This window comes from Rhinopithecus roxellana, chromosome 8 (genome assembly GCF_007565055.1).
Source record: "Rhinopithecus roxellana isolate Shanxi Qingling chromosome 8, ASM756505v1, whole genome shotgun sequence".
In the NCBI taxonomy this organism is placed as follows: domain Eukaryota; kingdom Metazoa; phylum Chordata; class Mammalia; order Primates; family Cercopithecidae; genus Rhinopithecus; species Rhinopithecus roxellana.
Genome location: NC_044556.1, coordinates 10,431,329 through 10,443,458, shown reverse-complemented (window position 1 = coordinate 10,443,458; position 12,130 = coordinate 10,431,329). Strand labels below are relative to the sequence as shown.

The 12,130-nt window shown below is 52.6% G+C and overlaps 1 protein-coding gene across 1 annotated transcript in view; it reads left to right on the top strand.

Moving 5' to 3' along the window:
* The window catches only part of CATSPERD (cation channel sperm associated auxiliary subunit delta), a 57,511-nt gene extending 46,236 nt beyond the window's left edge, over positions 1–11,275 (top strand). Inside the window, exons 19-22 of the mRNA XM_030936490.1 lie at positions 2,207–2,335; positions 5,311–5,488; positions 8,723–8,880; positions 10,920–11,275. Of these exons, the coding sequence (XP_030792350.1) occupies positions 2,207–2,335; positions 5,311–5,488; positions 8,723–8,880; positions 10,920–11,220 (766 nt within the window). The 3' untranslated portion in view covers positions 11,221–11,275. The remainder of the gene's footprint in view (positions 1–2,206; positions 2,336–5,310; positions 5,489–8,722; positions 8,881–10,919) is intronic.
* Positions 11,276–12,130: the final 855 nt, after the last annotated feature.

The following is a 12,130-nucleotide window of genomic DNA, read 5'->3' as shown; positions in this document are numbered from 1 at the left end:
CACGTGCTGTCCCGCTCAGTAAGTGTGTGCTGCCACGCAGATACTAGAGTCTGGGCCTTAGTCAATTTGTGCTGCTTTGAAAGACTACCCCAGGCTGGGTGATTTATAAAGAAAAGAGTTATGGCCAGGTGCGGTGGCTCATGCCTGTAATTCCAGCACTTTGGGAGGCCGAGACGGGCGGATCACTTGAGCTCGAGACCAGCCTGGCCAACATGGCAAAACCTCATCTCTACTGAAAATACAAAAATTAGCCAGGCATGGTGGTGGGCGCCTGTAATGCCAGCTACTTGGGAGGCTGAGGCAGGAGAGCTGCTTGAAATCGGGAGGCGGAGGTTGCAGTGAGCAGAGATCGCACCACTGCACTCCAGCCTGGGCGACAGGGAGACTCTGTCTCATAAAAAAAAAAAAAAAAAAAAAAAAAAAAAAAGGAGGGGGGTGGTGGGGAGGAGGCTAGGTGCAGTGGCTTACACCTGTAATCCCAGCATTTTGGGAGGCTGAGGCAGGAGAATTGATTGAGGCCAGGAGTTTGAGACCAGCCTGGGCAACCTAGAGACAAAAAAAAAAAAAAAAATGAGGGTGGGGGGATGGTGTGAGAAGGTGCTAGGTTCTTAAACAACCAGTTATCATGGAAGCTGAAGTTGAAAATCCACTCAGTACCATGAAGATGGCTCTAAGCCATTCATAGCCCTACCCTTGTGGTCTAAACACCTCTGACTAGGCCCCCCACCCCATATTGGGGATCCAGTTTGAGCAGGAGCTTTTGGAAGTGACAAATATTCGATCATATCAAGGCCCCTCATTGCACCCAGCATGGGGGAGCTCCTTACCACGTGAGTGCACATTTCTGTGTGATTTGTAAGACCTGACCCCTCAAATGCAAGTCAAAAGTCAGTTACCCATTTAGAGCTGAGGCCTAAACTGGTGCTTCTGGGCTGCTAAGGGGCAGTGACTTTGGAACCTGGGGAGGACACAGAGGGGAGTGTCATCTTAGTCTATGTGGGCTGTATTGCAAAATACTTTAAACTGGGTGATTTGTTAGTTGGTGCAAAAGTAATTACGGTTTTGATTGGGCGCAGTGGCTCATGCCTGTAATCCTAGCACTTTGGGAGGCTGAGACGGGCAGATCACTTGAGGTCAGGAGTTCGAGAGCAGTCTGGCCAACGTGGTGAAACCCTGTCTCTACTAAAAATACAAAAATTAGGCAGGTGTAGTGGCACATGCCTGTAGTCGCAGCTACTCGGGAGGCTGAGGTGGGAGAATTGCTTCAACCCGGGAGGCGGAGGTTTCAGTGAGCCGAGATCACCCCACTGTCCTCCAGCCTGGGCAACAGAGTGAGACTCCATCTCACAAAAAAAAAAAAAAAAAAGTAATTACGGTTTTTGCCATTGAAAGTAATGGCAAACACTGGCCAGGCGCAGTGGCTCACATCTGTAATCCCTGCACTTTGGGAGACTGAGACATGTGGATCACCTGAAATCAGGAGTTCAAGACCAGCCTGGCCAACATGATGAAACTCCGTCTCTACTAAAAATACAAAAAATTAGCCAGGCATGGTGGCAGGCACCTGTAATCCCAGCTTCTCAGGAGGCTGAGACAGGAGAATCGCTTAAACCCGGGAGGCAGAAGTTGCAGTGAGCTGAGATCATGCCACTGTGCTCCAGCCTGAGCAACAAGAATGAAACTCCATCTCAAAAAAAAAAAAAAAAAAAGAAAAAACCTCGATTACTTTTGCACTGATCTAATTTAAGAAGCAGAAATTTTGCTGGGCTTGGTGGCTTACACCTGTAATCCCAGCACTTTGGGAGGCTGAGGTGAGAGAATCACTTGAGGCCAGGAGTTTGAGACCGGCCTGGGCAACACAGCAAGACCTCATCTATACAAACATTTAAAATATTAACCATGTGTGGTGGCGTGTGCCTGTAATCCCAGCCATTCAGGAGGCTGAGGTGGGAGGACTGCTTGGGCCCAGGAGGTGGAGGCTGCAGTGAGTCATGATTGCATTACTGTGCTCCAGCCAAAAAATTAACTAGAACGGGAAGTTTCAGCATCATCTGGTCCATGGCTCTCAATCGCCCACCTCAGATGCCACCTCCACCCACTCTCATGGACGATCCCCATTTGCGTAAAAGAAACTGCGGCTGTGAAGGGTTGGCAGACTGGGCAGGAACTCACAGGTTCCCCAGCTCTGCTTCTTGGTGTCTTGAAGGGAGTTCTACGATCCCGGCTTCCAGGGGCAGAAGTCCTCCCAGGACCTGCGCGTGTTTTACTCCTACCAGCAGCTGGGCTGTCCTCTCCTCGTCTACTATGATACCCCATGGAAGCCCGTGGTGGAGCTGTAAGACCCCAGGGGGGTGCTGCAGGGTGGTGACGGTGGCAGGGCCTCATGCTCCCTGGCCCTGGGGTACCAGCCTGGCCCTCGGGTACCAGCCTGGCCCTCCAGGCTCCCCTCTATCCCTCAAAATGATTGATGATGATCACTGTTTCCCACTGTGCTCCTGCCCCAACCCCACTGGCCCCCAGGGCCCTCTCCCTGGAACACCTTTTCTTTTTTTGAGACAGGGTCTTGCTCTATTGCCTAGGCTGGAGTGCAGTGGCATGATCTCAGCTCACTGCAGCCTCTGTCCCCTGGGCTCAAGCAATCCTCCCACCTCAGCCTCCCGGGTAGCTGGGACCACAGGTGCCCACCACCACACCCAGCTAATTAGCAGAGATGGAGTTTCACCATGTTGACCAGGCTGGTCTTGAACTCCATGACCTCAGATGATCCACCCGCCTTGGCCTCCCAAAGTGTTGGGATTACAGGCGTGAGCCACTGCGCCCGGCCAATGGTCTTTTCTTTATGCCTATGCACTCCTGCTGTCTTCCTGTTCTTTTTTTTTCTTTTCTGCTCTGTCACCCAGGCTGGAGTGCAGTGGCGTGATCTCGGCTTACTGCAACCTCCGCCTCCCAGGTTCAAGCGATTATCCTGCCTCAGCCTCCCAAGTAGCTGGGATTACAGGCGCATGCCACCACGACTGGCTAATTTTTGTGTTTTTAGTAGAGACAGGGTTTCACCATGTTGGTCAGGCTGGTCTCAAACCCCTGACCTCGTGATCCACCTGCCTTGGCTTCCCAAAGTGCTGGGATTACAGGCAGTGAGCCACCACGCCCGGCCATCCTCCTGTTCTTATAAGGACACCAGTCTTATCAGATCAGAGTCCACCCTACACCCTATGACCTCACATAGCTTTTCTTTTTCTCCTTTCCTTTCCTTTCCTTTTCTTTTCTTCCTTCCCTCTTTCCTTCCTCCCTTCCTTCCTTCCCTCTTTCCTCCCTTCTTTCCTTCCTTTTCTCTCTCTCTCCTCTCTTTTTTTTTCTCTCTCTCTCTCTTTCCTTTTTTTTTTTTTGTGTTGAGGTCCTGCTCTGTTGCCCAGGCTGGAGTGCAGTGGCATGAACACAGTTCACTGCAGCCTCAACCTCCCAGGCTCAGGGGGTCCTCCTGCCTCAGCCTCCCAAGTAGCTGGGACTGCAGGCACACACCGCCATGCCAGGCTAATTTTTTAATGTTTTGTAGAGAGGGGGGGTCTCCCCATGTTGCCCAGGCTGGTCTAAAACTCCTGGGCTCTAGCGATCCTCCTGCCTTGGCCTCCCAAAGCGCTGAGATTACAGGTAAGAGCCACCACGCCCAACCTGTTCCTCTTCTTCTGAGGACCCAGTGCTATCAGATCATCCTCTACCTTATCACCCCACATCACCTTCATTACCGTTCCAAAGGCCCTATCTCCAAATACAGTCGCATGGGTGGGGGTTGTGGCTCCCATATAGGAATTTGGGAGGAGCACAGCTCAGTCCATAACACTCCCATTGCCCCATCCGTGGGTCCTGCTGTCTTTTTTTTTTTTTTTTTTTTTTTTGAGACGGAGTCTTGCTCTGTGGCCCAGGCTGGAGTGCAGTGGCACTAATCTCGGCTCACTGCAAGCTCCGCCTCTCGGGTTCACGCCATTCTCCTGCCTTAGCCTCCCGAGTAGCTGGGACTACAGGCGCCCGACAACATGCCCCGCTAAGTTTTTGTGTTTTTAGTAGAGACGGGGTTTCACCGTGTTAGCCAGGATGGTCTCGATCTCCTGACCTCGTGATCCGCCCGCCTCGGCCTCCCAAAGTGCTGGGATTACAGGTGTGAACCACCGCGCCTGGACTTTTTTTTTTTTTTTTTTTGAGAGGGAGTCTCACTCTGTCGTCCAGGCTGTAGTGTAGTGACGTGATTTTGACTCACTGCAGCCCCCATCTCCCAGGTTCAAGGGATTCTCATGCCTCAGCCCCCGGGTAGCTGGGATAACAGGTGCCTGCCACCACACCCGGCTAATTTTTGTATTTTTGGTAGAGATGGGGTTTCACCGTGTTGGTCAGGCTGGTCTCAAACTCCTGACCTTGGGTGATCTACCCACTTTGGCCTCCCAGAGTGCTGGGATTACAGGCATGAGCCACCACGCCCGGCCTTGTCTTCCTTCATCTTATTCTCCCTGCCCATTCCTGCTGGGTATAATGTCTGCATTTACCTGGTCAGATGGGTGGCTCTGCCCCTACCTGGGGGTCATAACTACAGCCAACTTGACCCTGCTGTAACCTCACACCCGTACTGCCCAGTAGAACATTTTGCCATGGAAATGCTCCACAATTTGTTCCTTCCAATCCGGCAGCCATGAACTATATGTGGCTACCGAGTACTCGACATGTGGTCAGTGTGCCCAAGAACTGGATTGAAGATTGTATGTATGTATGTATTTTTTGAGACAGAGTCTTGCTCTGTCGCCCAGGCTGGAGTGCAGTGGCGTGATCTCGGCTCACTGCAACCTCTACCTCCTTGGCTCAAGCGATTCTCCTGCCTCAGCCTCCCTGGTATCTGGGATTACAGGCGTGCACCACCGTGCCAGGCTAATTTTTGTGTTTTCAGTAGAGACGGGGTTTTGCCATGTTGCCCAGGCTGGTCTTGAACTCTTGAGCTCAGGGGATCCGCCTGCCTTGGCCTCCCAAAGTGCTGGGATTACAGGCATGAGCCGCCACGCCTGGCCCCCGAGCAGGCTTTTCTTTCCTCCCTGTTATCAATGCTCAGTGCTGGCTGCTACCCATCTCCCCATCCACCCAGCTCTGTCTCCTGGCCTCCCTGCAGCCCACACACGACATCCTCACCTGGGAGCGGCAGGCATCCTTGGCTTTGCTCTCTGTCACCTCCCACCCCCCAAGTGGTTTTGCAGCCGTCCAGGTGGCTGTGGCCCGGGTCTTTCTGGGTTGTCCCTGCTCCCTGCGCAGCCCTGCCCCATGCCTGTGTCCTAGGTGGCGAAAAGACCGTTTCCAGGAGGTCGTCGATGCCGAGTATGTGTTACTGGAGGTGAACGGGCAGTTCTCGTACTCCTATTCCCTGACGGCCAAGTCGGCAATGTGCACCTCCCAGCCACAGAACTGGACCACCATGATAAAGGAAACTGGGGGGCCCTTCTTCTGGAACAGAGAGGTAACAGGACCCTAGGATTGTTTCCAGAAGAATCAGCAGCCCACCAGGGTGTGGGAGAGTGTGTGAGGACACCAGTGCAGCCATGGAACTGAGTATGGAATGAAAGACTTGGCTGGGCTCGGTGACTTACACTTGTAGTTCCAGCACTTTGGGAGGCCGAGGTGGGTGGATCACGAGGTCAGGAGTTTGAGACCAGCCTGGCCAACATGGCCAAACCCCGTCTCCACTAAAAATGCAAAAGTCAGCCGGGCATGGTGGCGCACACCTGTACTCTCAGCTACTCAGGAGGCTGAGGCAGGAGAATCGCTTGAGCCCAGGAGGCAGAGATTGCACTGAGCAGAGATCATGACTGCAAAAGACTCGAAAGTCCTTTAGGGGATCTAGCGGGAACTCCAGTTCCTTTTAGGGGTGTACAAGGCCTTTGAGGATTTAAGGAACTGCCCAAAGGATGGGAAATGCAGGCACCAAGGTGTTCAGGGACTTTGCTGATGATGAGAAATGGCTGGGACCATCCCAATGGTTGCTACTGCGGGATGGACGGAATTCCCAGGCTGTCCTACTCAGTGTATATCTGTTTTATTTTTCTTTCTTTTTTTTTCTTTTTTTTTTTTTTTGAGACGGAGTCTTGCTCTGTCGCCCAGGCTGGAGTGCAGTGGCCGGATCTCAGCTCACTGCAAGCTCCGCCTCCCGGGTTTACGCCATTCTCCTGCCTCAGCCTCCCAAGCAGCTGGGACTACAGGCGCCCACCACCTCGCCCGGCTAGTTTTTTGTATTTTTTAGTAGAGACGGGGTTTCACCATGTTAGCCAGGATGGTCTTGATCTCCTGACCTTGTGATCCGCCCGCCTCGGCCTCCCAAAGTGCTGGGATTACAGGCTTGAGCCACCGCGCCCGGCCTGATTTTTATTTCTTTTAGGCAGGGTCTTGCTCTGTCACCCAGGCTGGAGTGCAGTGGCACAATCTCAGCTCACTGAAGACTCAAGGCTCAAGTGATCTTCCCACCTCAGTCTCCCAATTAGCTGGGACTACAGGTGTGCACCACCATGCCCGGCTAATTTTTGTATCTTTTTTTTTTTTTGTAGAGACAGGGTTTCAGTATGTTACACAGGCTGGCTTTGAACTCCTGGGCTCAAGCGATCCTCCCACCTCGGCTCCCCAGTGCCCTGGATTATAGGCCTGAGCCACCACACCCGGCCTCAGTATGTCTGTTTTTTTTTTTTTTTTTTTTTTGAGACGGAATCTCGCGCTGTTGTCCAGGCTGGAGTGCGGTGGCGCGATCTCAGCTCACTGCAAGCTCCACCTCCTGGGTTCATGCCATTCTCCTGCCTCAGCCTCCTGAGTAGCTGGGACTACAGGCGCCCGCCACCATGCTTGGCTAATTTTTTTGTATTTTCAGTAGAGATGGGGTTTCACCGTGTTAGGCAGGATGGCCTCAATCTCCTGACCTTGTGATCCGCCCGCCTGCACCTCCCAAAGTGCTGGGATTACAGGCGTCAGCCACTGCACCTGGCCTCCCTCAGTGTGTATTTCTATAATGCGAGTTGGTTCATGCATGACTGACAAATGAGAGCGTGATGTCCTGTCCCCAGAAGGAAGAGACCGCATCAGTCGACCTGCATCTTCCCGGGACACATGTTTTGTATCAGGAATGCAGCGCATGCAGCAAAGCCACCAGCAGATGGTGTCATAGCTCTTCTTTTTGCATTTGCCTTTTTTTTTTTTTTTTGAGAAGGAGCCTCACTGTGTCCCCCAGACTGTAGTGCAGTGGTGCAATCTCAGCTCACTGCAACCTCCACCTCCCGGGTCCAAGCAATTCTCCTGCCTCAGCCTCCTGAGTAGCTGGACTTGTAAGCACCTGCTACCATGCCTGGCTAGTTTTTGTATTTTTAGTAGAGATGGAGTTTTGTCATGTTGGCCAGGCTGGTCTCGAACTCCTGACCTCATGATCTGCCCTCCTTGGCCTCCCAAAGTGCTGGGATTATAGACATGAGCCACCGCGCCCAGCTGGCTCTGCTGGTATCTCTATATGCATTCTTCGTATGGGTTGTCTCATTGCAAATTGCATGAGTGCATTTAAGAGGTGGCCCCATCACTATTTTTTGTTTTTTCCATCAGCTGTGGTGAGTGGGTGCTTTTGTAGAACATAAAGTTTTTCTGGCCAGGTGCAGTGGCTCACGCCTATAATCCCAGCACTTTGGGAGGCCGAGGTGGGCAGATCACTTGAGGACAGGAGTTCAAGACCAGCTTAACATGGCAAAACCCTGTCTCTACTAAAAATACAAAAAATTACCTGGGCATAGTGGTGCATACCTGTAATCCCAGCTACTGCAGAGCTTGAGGCGGGAGAATCGCATGAATCCGGGAGATGAAGGTTGCAGTGAGCTGAAACTGCACCACTGCACTCCAACCTGGGTAACAGAGCGAGGCTGTTTCTCAAAAAATAAGTAAACAAACAAACAAACAAACAGTGGCCAGGCACTGGCTCACGCCTGTGATCCCAGCACTTTGGGAGGCCGAGGCGGGCGGATCACAAGGTCAGGAGATCGAGATCATCCTGGCTAACACGGTGAAACCCCGTCTCCACTAAAAATACAAAAAAAAAATTAGCTGGGCGTGGTGGCGGGCGCCTGTAGTCCCAGCTACTTGGGAGGCTGAGGCAGGAGAATGGCGTGAACCCGGGAGGGGGAGCCTGCAGTGAGCCGAGATCGCGCCACTGTACTCTAGCGTGAGATTCCGTCTCAAAACAAAACAAAACAAAACAAAGAGCAGGGAAGAGGAGGTAACGATTGGTCAGCTGCTTAACTGATCACAGGTTGATATTATTACTAACAGGCTTCAGCTGTACCTAATCACAAGAAACACTTGTGCCTGGTTCGTGACTGCCCTCAGCATTCCTTCCAGGCGGCAGACGTAGTTTGTCAGTTTGCCAACATTCTGCTTTTATGAGAACAGTCTGCTGTTTACTCATAGCCTCCAGTGGTATACTGAGATGATCACGACCCTCAATCTTTTGGCCTCCAACAGAGGCAGGTGAGATGGAGGCTGAGCAGCCTCCGTCCAGTCTCCACTGCAGGGAGCATGAACCTGCCCCCACCATGGGCACTTGGCCCCAGAGTCCCACCCATGCATGCCTAATGAGGACTAGGGTGGGCGCAGGGCCTCAGCGGGGAGGAGGGAGGCTCAGGGCCCCCTCCCCAGCCCCCAGGGCCAGTGGGCACGCCTCTGTCCCCCACAGAACTATGTGAGCTGCCACGACCCCAACAACGATGCCCCTTTGAGGTGGCCAGATGTCCAGTATCAGATCTTGGGCGGCCGGACAGCAAACCAGATCATTTTCAGCCACAACAACGGCTTCTATGTCTTCTACATTTCCATTGTGGATCCGTACTACAGGTGAGCGGGCCCATCTACCCCGACGACAGGGGACGCCTGATGCCCCTGGGGGCTGGTCACCCATGTTTCGGGGGACAAACCTGAATTCCCCCAACGGCCCAGGCTGTCCCCAGGACAAGTGATATTTTAAGTTCTGGGTGATGTTTGTTCCTGTGTGAAATAAATACTCATTTCAGAGTTCTGCACTGGGTGCTGGGGGAACAGCAGTGACCGGGGGCTGCACCGCTGCCCTGGCACACCCGAGTCACCCTCTCCTACTCCCCGTGGCTAGGGTGTGTTGATGGCTGCGGGTCAGAGCTGGCTCAAACTGGCTCGCCAGTAGACTCTCAAGTATTCAGGAATCTCCAGCCTGACCAACATGGTGAAACACTGTCTCTACTAAAAATACAAAAATTAGCCAGGCATGGTGGCAGGTGCCTTTAATCTCAGCTACTCGGGAGGCTGAGGCAGGAGAATCGTTTGAACCCAGGAGGCAGAGGTTGCAGTGAGCCGAGATTGCACCACTCACTGCCCTCCAGCCTGGGTAACAGAGCGAGACTCCATCTAAAAAAAAAAAAAAAAAAAAAAATTCAGGAATCTTACACGGGTCAATTTCACATCGGTGGCTTCCAATCAGCCACGGTGGAAATATTTACACCTCAGGAATTGGCAGACACTACCCAGGAGGGCTTTACCCTCTGAGAGCCAGTTGTTAACTATTTAGCACTGACAGGTGCTGAGGAGATTATAAAGCCACATCTAAGCCATGCCATGTGTATCAGCGTGTCCCTTTGGGAGGGGGACACCAGGTGGCATCTTCCTCATATCCTCACCCCTGCTAGAAGTCATTGTCACCCATCACCTGTCCTCTCCAGAAGGATGAAAGTTCACCCCCTGAAAAAAAACGCGTGGAGGTCCTGCCTTCCCTAGAGGCCCCAGACTAGGAGGATCAGCTCTGGGGTAGCAGCAGGTGAAAGGCTCTGGGTAGGGTGAGGATGTCCACAAGAGAGAGGAGAGAGGTGTGGGACTCTCCCCTGCCACACCTGCTCCCTGCACCACGCAGCCTGCACTGTCCCCCTCCCCGCTGTGGGTTCTGTGACACCCCTGAACCTTTCCTCCCCTTACCTACCCTCCACTGTCATCCACCACTTCCCTGCTGTTGATGGACCATTTAGTTTGCCCCTTCCACCCTCTCTAGCCAGAGTCTGGACTTTAGGGGAGAATGGGGACCCTAGTGACAGCTGCCAGAGGGCACAGAGAGGATGGCAGACTCAGAATCAGAACCCATAAAAGTTGGCTGGGCGCAATGGCTCATGCCAGTAATCCCATCACTTTGGGAGGCCAGGACAGGTGGATCACTTGAAGTCAGGAGTTCGAGCAAGCCTGGCCAACATGGAGAAACTCCGTCTCTACTAAAAATTAGCCAGGTGTGATTGTGGGCGCCTGTAATCCCAGCTACTGGGGAGGCTGAGGCAGGAGAATCGCTTGAACCCGGGAGGCAGAGGTGGTAGTGGGCTGAGATTGCACCACTGCCCTCCAGCCTAGGTAATAGAGCCAGATTCCACTGTCTCAAAAAACAAAAAACAAAACCCCAAAGAAGTCAAAGTGGGCCAAGTGCAGTGGCTCACACCTATAATCCCAGCATTTTGGAAGGCTGAGGCGGGCGGATCACTTGAGGTCAGGAGTTTGAGACCAGCCAACAACATGGTGAAACCCCATCTCTACTAAAAACACAAAAATTAGCCAAGCATGGTGGCAGGTGCCTGTAATTCCAGCTACTTGGGAGGCTGAGGCAGGAGAATTGCTTGAATTCAGGAGGCGGAGGTTGCAGTGAGCCGAGATCATGCCACTGCACTCCAGCCTGGGCGACAGAGAGAGACTCAGACTCAAAAAAAAAAAAAAAAGGCATAGTGGATGGAAACAGAAGTGGATATACCCGGTCACTGCTGTGGGCCTGGCTTTCCCTCCTGTGGGTCTGAACACCTTTGCCAGAGACAAGGCAAAGTCCCCCAAAGGCAACGCCCAACGGCCTCTCCCTGTATCCCCCACCCCCCCCGCAGCTACTGTCAACTGGAGACCGTCTTTAGCATCTACGTGTATGGAGCGTTCCCCGTGCAGCTGGTCTCTGCCGGGGTCGTCATGGTACTGCTCATCTCCAGCATCCTGGGGTCCGTGTGGCTGGCCTACATGATCCCCAGGCTGCTACGCACAGCACGTGGCCGCAGGATGAAGAGGTTTGTGGCACAGCTGTATGGGAGATGCAAGGCGGTCTGCCAGTTCAGGGCCTCAGCCACAGCCAGGACAGGCACAGAGCCCCTGGGCCGCCACCGCAGTTCTTACAGAGGCAGGTCTGACCACTGAGGCCGGTCCACAGGGTCCCGACCCCTTGTCTTCAAATAAAGTATAGTGTAACATAGCAGGAAGTGGTATGTATTCACCATTTTTTCGTTTTTTGTTCTTTCTTTGTTTTTGAAATGGAGTCTCGCTCTGTCACCTAGGCTGGAGTGCAGTGGCACGATCTTGGTTCACTGCAACCTCCGCCTCCTGGGTTCACGCCATTCTCCTGCCTCAGCCTCCCAAGTAGCTGGGACTACAAGTCCACGCCAGCACGCCTGGGTAATTTTTTGTTTTTTACTATTTTTTTTTTTTTTTTTTTTGTAGACATGGGGTTTTGACATATTGCCCAGGCTGGTCTGGAACTCCTGGGCTCAAGCGATCCTCCTGTCTCAGCCTCCCAAAGTGCTGGGATTCTCGGTGAGCCACTGCACCAGGGTCAGCCATCTCATTTTAAGGGAAAATTTGGTCAGTCTCATGCCTTCTGATTACTCTTTGGTGTGTGTGTGTGTATATATATATATATTCATTCTGTGATCATTTTAAATTGCCCAAGATAGCTACAAGAGGCCAGGGCAGGGGGATCACTTGAGGCCAGGAGTTCAAGATCAGCCTGGACACCATAACAAGACTCCCATCTCTACAAAAAACATTTTTGAAGACATTAGCTGAGTGTGGTGGTGCACTCCTGTAGTCCCACCTACTCGGGAGGCTGAGGTGGGAGGATCGATTGAGCCCAGGAGGTCGAGGCTGCAGTAAGCCATGATCACAGTGCTATACTCCAGCCTGGGCGATGGAGCAAGACCCTGTCTCAGACCAAAAAAAAAAAAATGCTGCTACTTGGGTCCTTGCAGACATCCACTGTGTGACTCTCACTCCACATTAATCTTCAAGAAAAGTGATCCCAGGTCCTTGCCCCACTTCCTCATCAGCCAAG